The 20,981-nt window shown below is 34.8% G+C and overlaps 1 protein-coding gene across 1 annotated transcript in view; it reads left to right on the forward strand.

The window, feature by feature from the left end:
- Positions 1-264: 264 nt before the first annotated feature.
- Positions 265-20,981, forward strand: part of LOC105486322 (tachykinin receptor 3) — a 113,478-nt gene continuing 92,761 nt past the window's right edge. The window contains exon 1 of the mRNA XM_011749149.3: positions 265-845. Coding sequence (XP_011747451.2) covers positions 298-845 — 548 coding nt within the window. The 5' untranslated portion in view covers positions 265-297. The remainder of the gene's footprint in view (positions 846-20,981) is intronic.

Raw genomic sequence — 20,981 nt, forward strand, 5'->3', positions numbered from 1 at the left:
GTGCCGGGCAGCTGGCGCCCTCGCTAGTTGTGGTGTGACGCGATAACCCTTAATCTCGGGAGGATCTCATCCTTTCTGCCTGCCAGAGCCGCAAGTTCCTTTGAGAAAGTGCGACTCTTGCCCCCTAGCACCTACTGCATCCTCTAACCAGCAGGGATTGCAGTATCTTTCAGCTTCCAGTCTTATCTGAACATCCCGGCACCAAAGTGACCAGGAGGCAGAGAAGAACTTCAGAGGAGTCTTGTCTTGAGCTGCTCGTGGGTGAGTGGGAAGGTCCGTGACTGCAGATCCGTGGCGATGGCCACTCTCCCAGCAGCAGAAACCTGGATAGACGGGGGTGGAGGCGTGGGTGCAGACGCGGTGAACCTGACTGCCTCGCTAGCTGCCGGGGCTGCCACGGGGACAGTTGAGACTGGGTGGCTGCAACTGCTGGACCAAACTGGCAACCTCTCCTCCTCCCCCTCCGCGCTGGGACTGCCTGTGGCTTCCCCCGCGCCCTCCCAGCCCCGGGCCAACCTCACCAACCAGTTCGTGCAGCCGTCCTGGCGCATCGCGCTCTGGTCCCTGGCGTATGGTGTGGTGGTGGCAGTGGCAGTTTTTGGAAATCTCATCGTCATCTGGATCATCCTGGCCCACAAGCGCATGAGGACTGTCACCAACTACTTCCTTGTGAACCTGGCTTTCTCCGACGCCTCCATGGCCGCCTTCAACACGTTGGTCAATTTCATCTACGCGCTTCATAGCGAGTGGTACTTTGGCGCCAACTACTGCCGCTTCCAGAACTTCTTTCCTATCACAGCTGTCTTCGCCAGCATCTACTCCATGACCGCCATTGCGGTGGACAGGTGAGGAGAGGACAGACAGAGAGGAAAGAGGGAGAAGGGAAAGAAAAGAGTTGGGTGGTGGGATAAGATTACAAAGGAAATGGTAACGTAACGGGGTCTACAAAAGTAAAGAGACTAAGAATTTTTGCTGAAAGGAGGTCACTAACCCATTTGTAGCCCTCGAGTGACTGAACAAGTTTCTGCTTCCGTGGCTTCCGACACTCAAGCCCTAAATCATTGAGCCTTACTAAGGATATCTAGAGGGACTGAAGAAGGTGAATGAGGGAGAGGTTAAAATGCCATTCCAAGTAGAGCAAACTTAGCCCGAAAACTTTAAGTACCAGCAAACTTTCTCAAATGACTTTTGAACAAAATTTATGTCATCTGTAAAGTGCACTTTTTGGCCTTCCTTCTCTCTGTCAGTCACTATTCTGGGCAGAGAAATGGTAAATGAGTCGCCTCTCCATCCTTCCTACTTCTGTCTGTTCCTCATCCTCATCCTTCCCTTTTCCCTAGTCTTGCCCCAAGGCCAGCACTGGTTTGGTCTCCCAATCACCGAGAACTAGCAAAGGCCACACACACTCCCCAAAATCTACTGTAAACTAGCATTTTCCACCACATCTCAGATTAGATTTGATTTCCAGTAATCTGCACAGGCTATGAACTGAGTAAACCCTGTGTCTGCAAGTGTGTAACCAAATTTTTAAAAACTGTGTGCACTTGCCTTCTCATATTGAACATTATGAAGTATAGGTATTTGTGGAAACACAATGGTGAATCCCTACCTGTTACTGAAGGCTAGCTGCACATTAATTCAACTATGTGGTGAAAATGAACCACAGCAGTTGATTTCAGTCTCAGCTTTGTGAAAGGCAATTGCATGGAGGATACATGAGGGTGATCTCACTTTAACTTGAAGTCTCAATGCTCTTATTCATGCAAAGATTATTTTCAAACATTAACAAACCTATATCAAAATAAAATGGAGATAGATATTAATTCTTATGACATTTCAGCTGCCATTATAATTTAAAAAATAAGAAAAAAAAACAGGTTATCTCCATAAGTTCATCTAAGTTCATCCTCTGTGTTTACTATTTTGAAATACTGAGGACTGAGGTATTAGTAACATATATCTCTAGAAAATATTTTCTTGTGCCAGGCCCAAAGGATTAAATTGAAGGAGTAGAGGTTAGTAGCCACTAACTAGAATAAACACAAAATCACACGTTTTAAAAAGCCTCTAAAATTGTCAATCTTCCCTTTCTCGTTTATCTCTGATTATCCACACATATGCACCCCTTCATTTCTAGTATGTATAGGAGTGCAAAGAATGAAAAAAAATCAGACTCCAGTTGGGAAATAAGTGAAATTGCCTCTAATCTTATTACACCAAAATAGAAATAAGTGTTCCTTTTGTTTGAGCAGCTTCCTTGCTTGTTTTGCTTTGTTTGTTTGTTTGTTTTCTTTTTATTTCTTATAGTATTTTTTGATGTTTTGATTGGGGGAGAGGTATTAGCATATAATGTTATAAAATTCTTACAATCTTCTTGGAAGGTTAATGATGCAATATAAACTTTGAAGAAAATGTAAGTGCATGTGAAATCTGTATTTCAATTGTGAAGGGGAAAAAAAAGGTTATATTTTTCTCTTTCCAATTTCTTCCTGCCAACATTTATGGGATGGTCTTGGAGTTATTTTAAATAATCATTTAGTGCTATCTTATTACAGTCATTGGTTTGAATTAATGAATACTGTTAATCTTTACTATTTCTTTATGTAAAACATTAATCATTAAAACTTAAATTTAGAGTATACAATATGCTATAAAATCTGAAGCATACTCAGTTCTTGTACTGAAAATCTCTTTTAAAACTATTATTTAAAAGAACATTCTTATTTGAGCAGTTGACAAAAAATACAGAAATAGAGAAAAGCTGGTTTAAAATAGTTTTTAAAATCAAAAAGTATACAAAATATAACAATTATTAAAACTCTCAATAGTTTGCCAGTCCAATAGTTTACCAATCTTTCTGTATTGGTGTCTTATCAAACATGAACTGTAAAAACTGACCCTGTGCTGTTCTCAGTCATTTTATAGGTTAAAGAAAACCCTTCTGAGGTTGACACCTGAATGACGTGATATTTTCAATCATTTTATAGGATATATTTTATAAGTTAAAGAAAACCTTTCTGAGGTTGACACTGAATCATGCTGCCTTCTTCATGGACTTACTGCCTCATTTAGCTTAGAATATACTGAACAATATATATTTCCCAATTTAGACTACAATTGAAGTGTGAAAACTTCAATTAATTAATTTTGAGTGTTTTCTATCCCCACTTAATATAAACTGAATTATATCAACCTACCCTAAATGGAAAATATATTCAGTTCACTTTGTTCCTCTGCCTAAAATCAAAAGACCCATGATCCTGAAAATAATTGCAACTTTGACTTGGGCACTTATGGCTTTTGTTCAGCTGTAGCAAAATGGTTGCAGCCTCTTATTGCTCTGAGAGATATTAGACCTGAAAAGAATGACAGATATTCCCTCAGTGAACACCCGTACCTTACAAATGGAGAACCTTAAGCTAATGGTCACACAATTGTTATAATAAAAGGCATTGAGTTTTCCTTGAAGCGTTCAGCACTCATTTTGTACTGGAAAAATTACTTACTTTCTGTTTTCACGATTTAAATAATATTAGTAAGTTTACTAGATTTGAGTGTGAGATCACCAGTTCTGGTCTTATTCTGAAGCACATTAACTTCTGATTTGCTACAAAGTCCTGCAAAACTGTTTCCTAATTAGCCAGCAATTCATCTTCCAGTTATACACATTTCCTTCTTTCCTGGAAGTCTACTTTACCACTACCAGTATCTGTCTCCTCACCCCTATACCTCCAACACACACACACACACACACACACACACACACACACATACACTTACAAGATGAAATTATTTGTCAGTGAAGAGTTGATTTTCTCTCCACCATCCTTCCCCAATTTGCCATTTTGAAAAATAACATTAAAATATAACACTTGCCTCAAAGATGATAAGCTTGTCCAAGATTATGCGGTAGAGCCAAGATTCAAATCACTGCACTTTGCTCCAGGGCCAGTGATTCTCTTCACCTCTACACTATTATGACACCTAACAAGTTGTGATGACTGCAGGGTTTGATTAGACAAAGTCATTATCGTTAATCAAATCAGAATTTAGTACTTGTTTAAACTGTATACCTTACCTGTATATATAACATAACTTACAAATATATATATATATATATCCTATGTTTTACTTGAGAAAGTAGAAGCTAGAAAATCATTAATAGAACAGTTATTACAATACAAATATTGTGATTTCTATTCATTTATGGCATATAGTACTTGATGTATGGTCATATTAGAAAATAGTTACATACTTTCTTTCATTTTCTAAGCACATGCTTTGAGATTAGATTAGAAGTTATAGGAAGTTTTATTATAACATATAGAAATGAAAATTTCAACACATATGATCCAGTATTTTTCTGAGTATTTAATTAAGTATTTTTTTTTTAAATCACATACACTGTTTCTTGTAAACCTTAAGGGAATATGTTAGTCTGTTCTCACGTTGCTATAAAGATATACCTGAGACTGGGTAATTTATAAAGAAAAGAGGTTTAATTGGCCGACAGCTATACAGGAAGCATAGTGGCTTCTGCTTCTGGGGAGGCCTCAGGAAACTTACAATCATGGCAGAAGACAAAGCAGGAGCAGTAGTCGTACATGGCAGGCAGGAACAGGACCAAGAGTGAGAGGGGGAATGTGCCACACACATTTGTACAACCAGATCCCACAAGAACTCTATCAGGAGACAGCGCCAAGAGGATGGTGCTTTACCATTCATGAAGGATCCAACCCATGATCCAATCACCTCCCTCCAGGCCCCACTTCCAACATTGGGGATTACAACTGGACATGAGATTTGAGTGGGGACACAGATCTAAACCATATCAAGGAGTAATTACTGTTTTATCTAATTGTTCAAAAGCTTTAAGAAAGATAGCAAAAAAGATGTTATTGAAATCCAATGGCATACCTTACATGAATAATTATTAAAAGGAGTGTTCACCGGGAGGCAGAGCTTGCAGCAAGCCGAGATGGCGCCACTGCATTCCAGCCTGGGCGACAGAGCGAGGCTCCGTCTAAAAAACAAACAAACCAAAAAAGGAGTGTTCAAGAAAACTGCGTAAGAATAGTAATGGCCAAGTAGATACAAATTGGCCTTCTATGCTACCCCTTGTTGTTTTTAATTTATTTGGTAATCTTCTATCTCACTTTTTCATAAACCTAATTTATGCAAAGTACTCAAAGATCCCCTAGGAAGAGCTTTTGAAATTTATTCTGAACAAATACAAATATACAGTCATGAGAAGTACTGCGGCCTTAATCTAGTAACAGGTTATCTAAATGTATTGTGGTAAATTTTGCATCATTATCAACATTATTGATATAAACTCTTTGCTAAATCTTTAAAAAATAATTTTTCAGTCTTTAATTTGAGTTCCCAGTGCAATATCCTTCCTCTGCACCCTAGGAAAAGTCACTGTCCATGCAGTTAATACTCTTTATTAGTGTTATAGTTATACTTGACTCACTATCACTAGTTATCTCAAATGATGAACTTTTTAACTTAAGATCAATTGTTACATATTTTTGAATTATTTATAAAATATTAACTATAACTATAGTAAAATTAACTTTCAGGAAACTTATCATAACTGTTTGACTTTTTCTAAAATTTGTAATTCTCATTCAAGAATTTTAAAATATCCCATTTGCATCCACTAAAATTACTGCTCTAGTGAGTTGTCAAAGTTAAGTTAAAATTATAATGCCAAATCTTATAAAATTGTGAGCAAATAGTGAAAGCAATAAATATATATTAATTGAATGGGTAATAAGATTATCACAGAATCATATGTAATCAGAGGTCGTTCTTTTGTAACTAGCTGAACTCCGGCTGATATCAAGGTTACATTAACCACAACAGAAAAGTGTATGTCAAACAAAAATTTACAGCATATTTAACAGGCATAAACATCCTTAATATGTAACATATTCTTATTTATTAAGGTAAAAGTACATCCCCAGAGTAAAAATAACAAAAGACCTAAACAAAATCCACTTAAAAAAAAAAAAGGCTAACAAGCATGAAACTATCATTTGCTTATATCCCATATTTTCATTTCCTTATGTGCTATTTGCTCTTCAAGCCACTCAAATCTCATTACTTTTCCCAACACTATTCAAAGAGCCACTCTGAGAAATCCAGTGGACATTTCAGTCCTTGACTTCTTTGACCCATGAGCAATATTCCTCACAGGTGGCTACTGCATGGAAGTCTCACTCTTGGCTTCCAACTTTTCTGATATCCTTCCTCCTCAGCCTCTCTTCTATGGCTATATTTCTGAATCTCTGCCTGTACATAATGATTAAATGCAGAAGTTCCTTTATGCTAAATTCTGGGCCTGTTTTTCTTCTTCTTTACTTCCTGTTTCCCCAAGCAATCTCATTCAGAATCATTTTATTTTCCACTGTGATTGAAGAGCTCCCATTTTTTTTTCTGTCTAATTGATTTTCTTCTGGATTACAGACACATAAGAATCTATACAATGAACAGACAAATATAAATGAATAAAAAATTAAGATTGGAGAAAAAATACATAAATATAAAATAAGACCAGGTTGTTATATATATGAAGTCATGCCAGAGTAAATTCGTAAAGTAGACATTCTGGTCAAACAGTCTTGATTTCTTATAAAAGTTAAACTTCAGATATGTCTCTGAGTCTCTTGATAATTATACAAAAAAAGGAAATAAAATTTTTAATATGCTTTATATTGTCTGTAAAGACAGTACATATACATTCCTTAAGTGCTAAAGAATTTCTGATACTTGAGTTTCAAGGAATTATTTGTATGAGTGAAAAGAAAACAATATCCTCAAGCACACTGTCATAAATGCAAAAGCAGGTTTCCTGTGGATTTTTATTTAGCATTCCACCGAATTGGCCAAAGGCATGGTACTGAAGCAGAACTCAGTGAATGACATTTTCAGGTACTAAACATGTATCTGAGCAAAGTTTCCAGATGGTCTGGTTTGATACAAGGATAAAACTGCAAGAAAGGATAAAGCATATTTTCTACTGAAGTATTTTTTTTCTCATTTGAAATTTGGATATAGCTTGGGAAGCAGATAACTTAAAGTTGTAATATATGGCAAAAGCTCTTGGAATCAATTTTATCTCAGTCCCCAGTCACTGATCCTGATTCATCCTCCTTCCCAGTCTCATACTTAAACATATTTTTTCTTATTCATTGTAAAAGCCACACATTCACAGTGAAAAAACAAAAATATATAAGTATTAGAAAGTTAAATTTAACTCTTACTCATATTTATCCTACCCCCTAAATATCACCAACTTATGACCGTCACATTCACATTGCAATGCTTACCCCGGCTTTTTATTATATATACTTTCTTTCTCTCTCTATGCACTCATGTATAGTACATTATATATATGCATATATATATATACACATACACATACAGATATATTTTCTGTAATTATTAAAACAATATAACATTATTTTGTCATATAAATTAACACGCTGTTATTAAACATTTATTTGACAAATTATAGATCTTAGATATACTTTGGCATCAGGATGTAGAGATTTGTTTTATTCTATAAAATTTAGTTCCATTTTTTAATAGATAAGTCATGTATTTGGCTTAAAACTCAAAGAAGCAAATAATTCACAAATATAAAATTCCATTGGTAACACTTCTTTGATGTGTGGTCATGTATACTCAATAACCTCCTTGACATTTCTACTTGGATGTCTGAAAGGCCCTTTAAATTCCACAAAACCCATCATCTTACCTCCAGATATTTTCCTCTTTCAGTGTTTCAATAAAAAGGGCAAGCATTCATCCAGTTCAAATAACTCACAAATCTATTACATTTTTTCTGCCTTTACTCCCACTTCCCTACTCCAAGCCATCCTCATATCTTTTCTGGTCTACTAAAATAGCCTAATTGGTCTCCCCACATCCAGGCTTAACCTACCCTAATGTGTTCATATGGCAACACAGAATTAGGTTTTCAAAACATACATGAGAAAATATTTTCCACACGCCTATTTAGAATCCTACAATGTTTCCATTGCACTTATGAGAAAATAATATTCTTAATCCAGTACAATTTCATTAGAAAATTCAACTGGCCTAAATCTCTGTTTCAACCACTCAGATCCTCTTTCAAGTTCGTAAATGTATGATCTTATCTTTTTGCCATAAAAGCTTTGAATACACAGTTTTCCTTCTCCTTCAAATTCTCTTCTTCCAATTCCGCATTAGCTAAACGTACTCCTCTTTTAGATAACTGTTCAAATGTCACTTTTACAGAGACCCCTTCCATGATCCTCCCAATATAAATTAGCTGATTCCTTATAGATTCTCATAGCACATGACAATCATAACATTTTCATATTTATATTTATTTATGAAATATAAATTTTATGTTTCTTTTTAAAACTATTTGATTGATAATTTGCTCCAAGAGACTTGTAAGTACCATAAAGACAGGCCCAATGTTCTTAGTCCCCTTTGCATTCTTATGCCTGTCATACTGGTTTGAACATAGTAAGGATGCACTCTGGATTGGTTAATAAAAGAATTATAAAAGTAAACAAATGAATGAAAAGGCAATGAAATACCACTTTTTATGTAAGCAAAATGATAAGAGATTGGTAAGCATGCAATGAAATGGGCATTTTTACACATATTTTTATGAAATTGCAATTTTAACAGTTTAAAATTATCAATTACTATTTTATATAGTTTATCCTAACATTTGGGTATAAATTGGTAAAAATCCCTTAGGAGGGTAATTGTCAATTCATACATCCTTTGAGTCATTTGTTCTACTCAGGATTTCATTTTTAGGAAATAATAATAGATTTTTAATAAAAACTCATATTTAAAGATAGTTTTCAAACCAAAATGCCAAGAACTGAAAACAACTAAAATTCCCAAGAAAATGATCTAACAAATACAGAGCATCCAAAAATGAAATTTTATGTAGAAATAAAAAATTACATATTTGAATATAACCACAATTCTCCCAAATCTCTGTGCCCTTGTGTATAAATATGGTAACATTAACATGAATATTTAAATTTCTTTGATTCATAACTTTTACTTATAAACCATTTCTTGCTATAGTGTCCTAATTATTTCAGAGTCCCTAGTGAGGATAGTCAGGCAGAGGATAATGATAAGAGTTTATCAGTAGTCTTCTTTAGCACTTGATATGGTTTGGCTCTGTTTCCCCACCCAAATCTCATTTTGAATTGTAACCCCCATAATCCCCATGTGTCAAGAGAGGAACGAGGTATGAGGTGATTGGATTATGGGGCTGGTTTCTCCCATGCTGTTTTTATGATAGTGAGTGAGTTTTCATACGATCTAATGATTTAATAAAACAGTTTTCCCTGCTCTTGCTTGCTCTGTCTCACCTGCAACCATGTAAGATGTGCCTGTTTTCTCTTCCGCTGTGACTAAGTTTCCTGAGGTCTCCCCGGCCATGCAGAACTGTGAGTCAATTAAACCTTCTTTGTTTATAAATTACCCAGTCTCAGGTAGTATCTTTGTAGCCTTGTGTAAACAAACTAGTACAGCACTTTTACAGCAATGTCAACACTTCCATAAAGAGTATGACCATTTCACTGGAATAGGAAACCATCTCCTTTTCCATATTGCTGTTTTTAACACATTGCTTCCAAATCTGCAAGATTCACAGGTTACAAACTTTGCCCTCAGCATGACATTTTTGTGAAGCTTGTTTTATTCCAGATAGAATGTAGAAAAATATCTCATCCCTACATTTTGCTAAATGTATTACCAATTTCCTTTTTTTTTTTTTTTTTTTTTTTGAGACAGAGTCTCGCTGTGTTGCCCAGGCTGGAGTGCAGTGGCGCGATCTCGGCTCACTGCAAGCTCCGCCTCCCGGATCCACGCCCTTCTACTGCCTCAGCCTCCCAAGTAGCTGGGACTACAGGCGCCCGCTACCACACCTGGTTAATTTTTTTTTTTTTTAATTTTGTAGTAGAGACAGGGTTTCACCGTGTTAGCGGGGATGGTCTCGATCTCCTGACCTCATGATCCGCCCGCCTCGGCCTCCCAAAGTGCTGGGATTACAGGCATGAGCCACTACGCCCGGCCATGTATTAGCAATTTCTTAATACCCAAAGTTCCTTCATCTTCTACTTGCAATTCTCTCTTCATAGGGTTCAGTTCTAAATCAAATGTCCAACATGAGAAATTATGCATACACGTTCTTCCCTATGCCTCATCACTCTGAGCATAAATCATTTTTATTAAGGTTTCCTTATTGATATATTAAATAAATACTGTAGAATAGACAACTGGGGTTTGCAGCTCCACCACTTCATTAGACATAGTCAGATTCTTAATCTAATTCTAGACTCAGCAGGATTTTTAACACGTGAGAAATTTTTAGACCATGGATTTAACAGTCCGATATAATTTTATATATGCCATAAGGTGGATATGGATTGAATTTTCTCTGAATGTTGAGACTTTCGGTAACTTTATTTTCTTGTATAGTTTTCTTTTTTTAATCATCTACAACGAAATGCTGTTCTTTTTACACAAAACAAAATAACGTCAAATAATTATTAAAGTTCTGAGATGAGTGGTGGTGTGGTTGTACAATAGTGTAAATGTACTTATTGTCATTGAACTGTACACTTAAAATGGTTAAAATGGCAAACTTTATGTTATATATATTTTACCACAATAAATTTTAAAAACAATATTAATTAAAATGAACACCTTTAAAATATGATGACTCTGAGATACATGCAAAACAATTTGGACTCCAAAATAGGACAAATTGATTAAACTTTGTTTAAATACTTTTGAGGTAAATGTTTTACAGCAACATTTTAAAAACACATTTGATGTCTGACATAAATTGTAAAGACAGTTCTGGCAAGAGAGTCCTGGTAACATCATAATATGTTGCAAGCAGTAAAATAATATTCCCCAAAATTGTATAAGGAGACATCACCTGTTTGGAGTAATAGAAGCCTGCCTGGGAGGCTACGGGGATAAATTAGCACAGTGTTTGTAGTGTTTAGTGTGCTATGTGATGCAGGATTTTAATATTTGCTTAAGTTCACTATTTTGAGCTTGTATTATCATCTATAAGATGTTTTTCCTTCACACCTATCCAAGTATCAAGACTGTTTAAAATTAACTGTTATGCACTCCTATAAGTAAGGGAAAATATGTCTATAATTATATCACTAAGCAACAGTGGGCCCAGTTGTGTTCTAGAGCCTGTTTAAACCAGCTAGAAGGAACCAGTTGTGCACATTTCTTCCCAACTGGAATACAAAGTAGTATTCGATGATACTACTTTGATAGCTTGAAGTCGTGGGAGAAGTATTTACACCACAGAAATCTGGAAACACTACAATCAGGAGTTGTGTTTTTTGTTGTTTATCCAGGAGTACCTGCGGTTAAAAACATTTACAGCATGTGACTCACTGTTTGTGTATTCACTCATTCAACAGATATTTCTCAAGTACCTTGTAAGTACTAGATGTTGTATAGGTATGGGGCACACTGAAATAAACAAAGTAGATATGGCTCATAATTCCATGAAATTGTATATAATACTTAATACCTCTAGTTTAAAACCCTTGTCTGTAATCCAGAATTTTTAATACAACAACCTACTCAACATCTCCATCTGAGTGTCTGAGGGTCATCTCAGATTTACACATCCAAAACAGAGTTCCTGATGTTCCTCTAAAATTTACTCCTACTGCCGTCTTCTGAGGTCAAAATATGAGCCTCAGGTCAAAACTCCAGGAAACATCCTTGGCTCATCTCATCTTTCATACATATCCAATCCATCATCAAATCTAGTCATGTCTACTTTCAAATTATATGTTGAATCTAATCACTTAAGACTCCTACTGCTGCCATCTTAGTCAAAGCCAATATCATTTTTCACCTAAATTACTACAATACTCACCTAACTGGTTTTCTTACCCCTACTCCTGTTCCCCTTTAGTTTGTTCTCAATGCAACAGCCAGAGTGAACCTATTAGCAATGGACTTATAATATATCTCCTCTAAAAATCATTCAATAGCTCCTTAGCTCTCTCAGGGTAGAAACTGAAGTCCTTACACTGACTTACAAGAATTTAGACTAGCCGGTCCTTTGTTACTCTGTAATCTTTTCTATTACTACCACTTCCCCACTGTGCTCCACCATCACCATTCTCCATCATTTTATCAGCATACTAGGCAAGTTTCCACCTCAAGACCTTGCACTCTGTAGGAAATATTCTTCCTCCAAACAGCTATGTTGTTCATTACCTATATTGCTTCTGGACCCTGACTATCATATAAAATTGCTTTATTTTTATAACATGTGTCACCTCCTAAAATGCTATGTAATTGGACTACTGTAATACTTTTGCCTCTCTCCCCTATAGTGTTAGAAGTTCCATGAAAACAAGGCTTGACTTGTGTATCAACTAAATGAATGAATAATAAGTAGAGTGCATTATAACTATGAGAACACACAACAAGGGAGAGTGTATTTATTGTGTTAGAACAGAAAAACAGAGGTTGTAAAAGTGTTTTTGTTTATTTTTAATTTTTAATTTTATGGGTACATAATTATACATATTTATGGGGGTACATGAGATTTTTTATACAGTCATACAATGTGCAATGATCAAGTCAGGGTAATTGGGGTATTCATTACCTCAATTTCTTTGTCATTTATTTGGTTAGGAACATCTCAATTCCAATCTTTTATTTTATTTTAAAATATGCAATAGATTGTTGCTAACTATAGTCACACTGTTATGTTTTTCAGCTTCTAGTAACCATCATTTGACCAGATGAGTTCATTATTAAAAATGTTTAGTTCTCACTTATAAGTAAGAACACATGAAATTTGTCTTTTCTGTGCCTGGCTTATTTCACTTAACATAAAGTCCATCAGTTCCAGAAGTGTTTTTAATGTTCTTTATTTTACAAAAAAAAAAAAGAAAAGAAAGGAAAGAAAATATCCTCTGATACATTGTCAGTGTTGCTAATATTAAATTTTAAAAATCATATAAATACTCTACATAATCTCATGGATAATGATCACCTTCAAATTAAGGTGAACCATCAATGGAGAAAAAGATTTGAGACTTTTCAAATGAGCATAAATAGCAATTTTGAGGAAATCAAACAAAAGATGCTAGGCACTTATGAAATTGAATATTTATAATGTATAAGTACTATTAATCCAAATCCCAGGTGTATAAATGAATTAAATTTTTAAAAGTGTGTATTGACTTTTATACCTTCAAAATAAATGCATATGTAAAAGTTTTTTTTCCAATAGCTAACTACATGATATAAAATACATTCAAATTTCTTTAATTACTAATTGTGATTTCATTAGCTTAAAATGCTTTATTTGTTAAAATTGTAAGTTAAATATATCTTCCACAAAGGTTTACACAATCTAGTTTCATATTGAAGACAGCAGTATTTCAGAATCAAACAATAGTAGTATAATTCAATATTATCTTTTAAAATAACAGAATGTAATATCTTTCCTACATAGGAAGTTACTGGCAATCCCCGTTCACCATTCACAGAGCAATTGCTGATGAAACCTTGAAAGAGCAGGAGTGAAACAGGACTCCTTTGAAACAAAAAGATAACTAGCTTTAAAATTTTAGTTCACAAATAGAATACTTATACTAAAGATAGAATAAATACTTATTTGTATTAAAAGTTATCAAGTTTAAACATATACTTCTCACTGCACACAAATTTGAGCTACCAACGTTTAGTTAAATAACACAAGTGCCGGCCGGGCACAGTGGCTCACACCTATAATCCCAGAACTTTGGGAGGCCGAAGTGGGTGGATCACAAGGTCCAGGAGACCAAGACCATTTTGGCTAACATGGTGAAACCTTGTCTCTACTAAAAATACAAAAGTTAGCCGGGCATGGTGGCAGGCGCCTGTAGTCTCAGCTACTTGGGAGGCTGAGGCAGGAGAATGGCGTGAACCCAGGAGGCGAGCTTGCAGTGAGCTGAGATCGTGCCACTGCACTCCAGTCTGGGTGGCAGAGCAAGACTCCATCTCAAAATAAATAAATAACACAAGTGCCCCCAACAACATAGCTCACATTTCAGTTACCATGTCATATTAACTCACACATTAACTGTGAGTGTTTGCATAAAAGACAAACTTAACTGCTAGCTTTTCAGTCTATGAACCACTCTACAAATAACAGATTAACATCATAATCAGTGAGCAATCACATTCCTTCTTTCAAAATCTGTCACCGATTGGTTACTGATCTGTTCATTCAGTTCATGCACAAACAGAAAAGCACATAGTTGTATTGCCCAAGTGCTTTCCAGTGATAAACTCACATGCCATTTTTAAAAATGACTCATCAAGGCCCGGAGCAGTGGCTCACTGCTGTAATCCCAGTGCTTTAGGAGGCAGAAATGGGAGGATCACTTGAGACCAGGGGTGTAAGGTTACAGTGAACTATGACTGCACCACTGCATGCCAGTCTGGGTGACCGAGCAAGAACCTGTCTCAATAATAATAATCATCATAGCTAAAGAAAGAGGGACTGGTCAGCAAGATGAAAGTAGAGTGAAGAAATTAAAAGAATTGACAAGTGATAATGCTGAAAGTAAAATTTGAATCCAATGTAAATGCAGTTATGGAAGAATAACTGATGGAGGGAATGTTGATACTTTCACCCTTCAGATTCTAGATTTGCAGACTGAGGGAATTATGCAAGGTGAACTTATCAACCTAAAAGAAGAAACTGGTAGTAACAAACGGGTGAAGCTGTCATAGAGGAAGTGGCATCAGCAAAAATCTTCACATAAAAAAAAAAAAACTCTTCAAGATAGTTCACCACTTTGAAAGTGCAAAGGATAAAATGTTGGAAGATAATTCAAATTTAGAAAAAAGGAGAATGCTTTGCCAAAGCATAGAAATGATGCTTGCTCTGCATAATTTTATATGGCAAGAAGGCGGCAAATTCTGTTCAAACTATTTGTGATACATTTTTTTTACAGAGAAATGAAACATTTTCTCATTTTTTCTAATGTTTTAAAATTATATTCTACAAAAATGTTTTTCTGTTTTTCATTTCTCTGTGTATTTATAACTAAGAGTAAGGGAGTTTTTGATATTTTAACAAAAATTTTAAAGATTACAGGAAAATTATATTTTTTCCCAGTAATTATTTAGATCACTTTGCACGGTCTCAGTTTATATGATCATTTTTATTTCCAAGTACCATTTTGCAAAGCAAAGACTACCTATAGGTAAAAAAAAATCACAGCCTAATTGCCTAAGTTTGGTAATCAATAGATACTCTTTTCTCAGACTTCCACACCATTTAGCTCATTGATATAGATCATTCTATTTACCAAACATTGTAACTTACTGAAAATACCTCTGTCAGAGATATAATTATATAGGTTTCTAAATAGAGTAAAAAAGAAAACAAGGGAGAAAGAAAACAGCTACTAGAAAAGGTAACCTAGAGAGTGTGGATGGCTAAATAATGAAAACTATTAACACAAAATTTCAAAAAATAAGCATGGGATCATCTAAGTGGATTCTGAAATAATTTGTGATAACTCAATACCCATTCCTGACAGAATTCTTGGCGAACTACAATATACGGTATTTCTTAAGATAATAAACAATATTTATCTCCAGATATAATATGTGAGAACTATATGAAGTATAGTTCTCTCTCACAGAGAGAGAGAGAGAGAGACAGACATATCTATATCCTGTGGACTTTGAGCAATGCAGGATTTAGGGGCATTGAGCCCTGCACAGTAAAATAAATTGTATATAATTTTGAGCCCCATGACACTTTACCATTTACTTCACTGGAAGCCTTACCAATAATATAAACAGTCAACACATATTGTATTCTTATGATAAAGCAAGCTAGAGAAAAGAACATATTATTAAGAAAATCATAAGGAAGAGAAAATACATGATTCATTAAGTGAAAGTGGGTCATCATACAGGTCTTTATTTTCATCATCTTGTTGAAAAGGCTAAGGAGGAGGAAGAAAGGGGATTGATCTTGCTGTCTGAGAGGTAGCAAAGGGAGAAGTGGAGGAGGTGGAAGGAGAGGCAGGAGAGACAGACATACTCAGTGTAATTTTACTGAAAACAATCCATGTATAAGTGGACCTGTGCAGTTCAAACTCATGTTGTTCAAAGGTCAAACATACTAGAAAATAGAAAACACATACTGAAAAGATTAAATGGTAAAAGTATACCAGTTATTTTTAGTTTCACTGTAATTCCAGTAAAACCATAGTAGAAGTTTCATAGAACTTAAATTATTGTCTAAAAGTTTTCTGATTATAAGCTACTGAGATTAACCAAGAAATGTTTACTACTAATAAAAAATAATAATGAAGAAAATTGTCCAATGAGATAGGAAAATACTATAAAATTATAATAAATGAAAACATTTGGAATTTGAAAAAGAATCCACAGTCAGATTGATTGTTGATATCAATAATTATATGTAAATATGTAAGAAGTTCAAATCTAGGATTATGTCTTCCTGTGAATTGATCCCTTTCATCATTATCAAATGTCCCTGTCTATGTTTAATAATACATGCCTTAAAGTCTAATTTTTATGGTATTTATATAGCAAATCTTTTCTTCTGGTTAGTGTTTACATGTTAAACACCTTTTTACATAAACATCTTAATACCAAGTTCATTACACATGAACTTCTTTGATATATTATAATCAAAAGCAAGGTTGGCTGCTTGCTATGTATAAAGCTGGTAAACAAGGGTGAAGTGCAGCAGAAGGAAAGTGACCTTAATCTAGAGTCATCCATAGGGAAATGTCCAGGGCTAGTGCCTTAAAGAAATCATTTCAAACTTTAGGTTGGGGAGAGGGGCTGAAAAAGGGAACTTGGAATGGGAAGCATGTGGGAGTTGTGCTGGGTACAAAGTCTGTGTGTCTTATTCCGGTGGCTATCTTGAATTGCAGTCCACCTGGAACACAGGCTGGCATTATCTCAACAATGGCTGGGTTATTGACTAACTATCATGAAGTAATCTTCAGAATTTTGCAACTGGGTCTCCATGCTTGGTGTGTCTCAAGATTAGCCCCTGGAACTCCCAAGTAAGCACACAGATAAGTGTGCATGGTGTAAGCTTCACAAGCATACAGTTAGATAAATGTGCATGATATAAGCTTCCCAAGCATACAGTTAGATAAGTGTGCATGGTGTAAGCTTCCCAAGCATACAGTTAAATAAATGTGCATGGTGTAAGGAAGTGTATGGTGGGAAAGGGAGGGACGTAGAGTTTTAAAAAGTACACTTCAAGGCTATATTTTAAGACTAAGGAGGGAAAAATAGGTTTCTGAAATTTGCCTCAAGTCTTGAGACTAGGAGGAAAGGAAAAAAAAAATTTAATGTGTTTTGAACCTAAACTGCTTGGTTACAGTATGAGATAATTACAAAGAAAGTACCACAAACAAACAAGAAAAGTATAATTTCCCAAAATATGAGATTTGGAATTTAGCTAATTATTGGAAATAAAGTTAGAATCCTACTTTTAACTGAGCACTAATATAAATATCTCATAGAATAAACTGTAGTGATAAAAATCATAAAAAACAAAAATATTATCATTAAACTCTTCATTTTACCTAGGAAAAAAATCTCTAAACATAAGAGCATCAGAATTCAGGGAAAAACATTGATTAATCAGACTATTTAAACTATATAACCAAAGCATTATATTAAGCATAATTAGATGATAAAGCAAATCTTTAAGTATTTATGATTAAATGAAATACGCAATTAATATTTTAACTTATAATTAGTTCTCATGAATCAATATGAAAATATCAATAGAAATATGCAAAAGATGACAATTTTAGAAAAATAAAATGGTCACATAGACAAAACATTTTTACAATAATTAAAGAAATGCACATTTACCTAAAAATAGGCAACCATATTTTATGGTAATGCAACGATGACGAAAGTCAGAGAAGTGAGTATTCTAATTCTCTGCTGGAGGAAATAGAAATCAGAACAACCATTTGAGAAATTATTTGGCAATTAGTTCACTGAAATTACTCATTCTTTTTGACACAGCAGCTTCACCTCTGTGTCAAATAAAATAAAAATAAAGATGTTTGCCCATAAAAAATAAAGATGCAAAGAAATATTTTATTGTTTGCAAATTTTTAACAATACAGTTTCAAAATACACTTCTATGTACATGTTTTAGAATATATACATTAATCAGTGATATAAAATAATGTTTTCAGGATGTTGATATGCAAAAAGACATACAGTAAAATGTTAACTTAAAAAGTTGTAGAGATTACAGATAAAAAATATAGTGATATAATGATATGCATAATATTTGCATATGCAAAAGAAAATAGTGGAAGGAAATGAAAAATGAACCAGGATGTTTAGCAATGCTGTCCTTTAGTGGCAGTATTATGGAGAACTTGTGTTTTCTTATGTATATTTTTCTGTATTTCAAAAGTATACATTTAATAATGAGAAGGAAAATGTAACTTGTTTGTAAAGCAGGATGAGAGTAATCCACTGTTGCATTTTGTACAATGACCTGAATGTTCACATGATTTCTTATTAATATGTTATTCTATTGGTGATTTGCTCATAGAAGCCTGGTCAATAGCTCTCCCTTAGCAGTAACCTGGCCCCTCAGAACTCACACTGAGGCTCACTACATGTATTCATTTCTGTTAGTCACTGGAGTTATATAATATACCATATCTAATGACACAGTATTTTCTATTTATTTGCTATCTGGATATGGCTCTACTAATTGGATTTGTTAATGTTTAAGGAAAAACACTTTGGCAACACATGTACACATAACATTTCAAAATAAATAGAATTGTTGCCATTATCTGATGGTGATGAAACTCTCCTCTTAATTACAGCAAGTTGGTTAATCATGTTGTTCAAATCTTCTTTATCTTTACTAAGTTTCATTATTATTGTTATTTTTCTTTCCTGTTTTACTGGCTACTGAGAGTGGTATGTTATAGTGCAACTATGATTGTGGATTACTTCTCATCTTAATTCTGTCAAGTTTGCACTGTACATCTTGAAGCAACGTTAATTAAAATCTAGCATTGTTATGTCTTCCTGTGAATTGATCCCTTTTATCATTATCAAATGTCCTTCTTTATATTTAATAATACATGCCTTGAAGTCTAATCTTTATGATATTTATATAGCAAATCTTCTCTTCTGATTAGCGTTTATGTGGTAAACCTTTTTACATAAACATTTTAATATCAAGAACGTCTAATATAAGAAATCACAAATTTGATTTCATGGTAATGAATCATGTAAATTCCAATCACGTAATTTTATTTTTACATTCATACACAGTAAAATTTATTTTGATTGATGTACAGATTTAAGATTTTTTATTATTATTATATACTTTAAGCTCTAGGGTACATGTGCACAACTTACAGGTTTGTTACATACATATACATGTGCCATGTTGGTGTGCTGCACCCATTAACTCATCATTTACATTAGGTATATCTCCTAATGCTATCCCTCCCTCCTCCCCGCTCCCCACAATAGGCCCCGATGTGTGATGCTCCCCTTCCTGTGTCCAAGTGATCTTATTGTTCAATTCTCACCTATGAGTGAGAACATGCAGTGTTTGGTTTTCTGTTCTTGTGATAATTTGCTGAGAATGATGGTTTCCAGCTGAATCCATGTTGCTACAAAGGACACGAACTCATCCTTTTTTATGGCTGCATAGTATTCCATGGTGTATATGTGCCACATTTTCTTAATCCAGTCTGTCACTGATGGACATTTGGGTTGATTCCAAGTCTTTGCTATTGTGAATAGTGCTGCAATAAACATATGTGTGCATGTGTCTTTATAGCAGCATGATTTATAATCCTTTGGTTATATACCCAGTAATGGGATGGCTGGGTCAAATGGTATTTCTAGTTCTAGATCCTTGAGGAATTGCCACACTGTTTTCCACAATGGTTGAACTAGTTTACAGTCCCACCAACAGTGCAAAAGTCTTCCTATTTCTCCACATCCTCTCCAGCACCTGTTGTTTCCTGATTTTTTAATGATTGCCATTCTAACTGGTGTGAGATGGTATCTTATTCTGGTTTTGATTTGCATTTCTCTGATGGCGAGTGATGATGAACATTTTTTCATGTGTCTGTTGGCTGTATGAATGTCTTCTTTTGAGAAATGTCTGTTCATATCCTTTATCCACTTTTTGATGGGGTTGTTTGTTTTTTCTTGTAAATTTGTTTGAGTTCTTTGTAGGTTCTGGATATTAGCCCTTTGTCAGATGAGTAGACTGCAAAAGTTTTCTCCCATTCTGTAGGTTGTCTGTTCACTCTGATGGTAGTTTCTTTTGCTGTGCAGAAGCTCTTTAGTTTAATTAGACCCCATTGGTCAATTTTGGCTTTTGTTACCATTGCTTTTGGTGTTTTAGACATGAAGTCCTTGCCCATGCCTATGTCCTGAATGGTATTGCCTAGGTTTTCTTCTAGGGTTTTTATGGTTTTAAGTCTAACATTTAAGACTCTAATGCATCTTGAATTAATTTTTGTATAAGGTGTAAGGAAGGGATCCAGTTTCAGCTTTCTACTTATGGCTAGCCAGTTTTCCCAGCACCATTTGTTAAATAGGGAATCCTTTCCCCATTTCTTGTTTTTGTAAGGTTTGTCAAAGATCAGATGGCTGTAGATGTGTGGCATTATTTCTGAGGGCTCTGTTCTGTTCCATTGGTCTATATCTCTGTTTTGGTACCAGTACCATGCTGTTTTGGTTACTGTAGCCTTGTAGTATAGTTTGAAGTCAGGTAGCGCGATGCCTCCAGCTTTGTTCTTTTGGCTTAGGATTGTCTTGGCAATGCAGGGTCTTTTTTGGTTCCATATGAACTTAAAGTAGTTTTTTCTAATTAT

Source organism: Macaca nemestrina, chromosome 3 (assembly GCF_043159975.1).
Source record: "Macaca nemestrina isolate mMacNem1 chromosome 3, mMacNem.hap1, whole genome shotgun sequence".
NCBI lineage: Eukaryota > Metazoa > Chordata > Mammalia > Primates > Cercopithecidae > Macaca > Macaca nemestrina.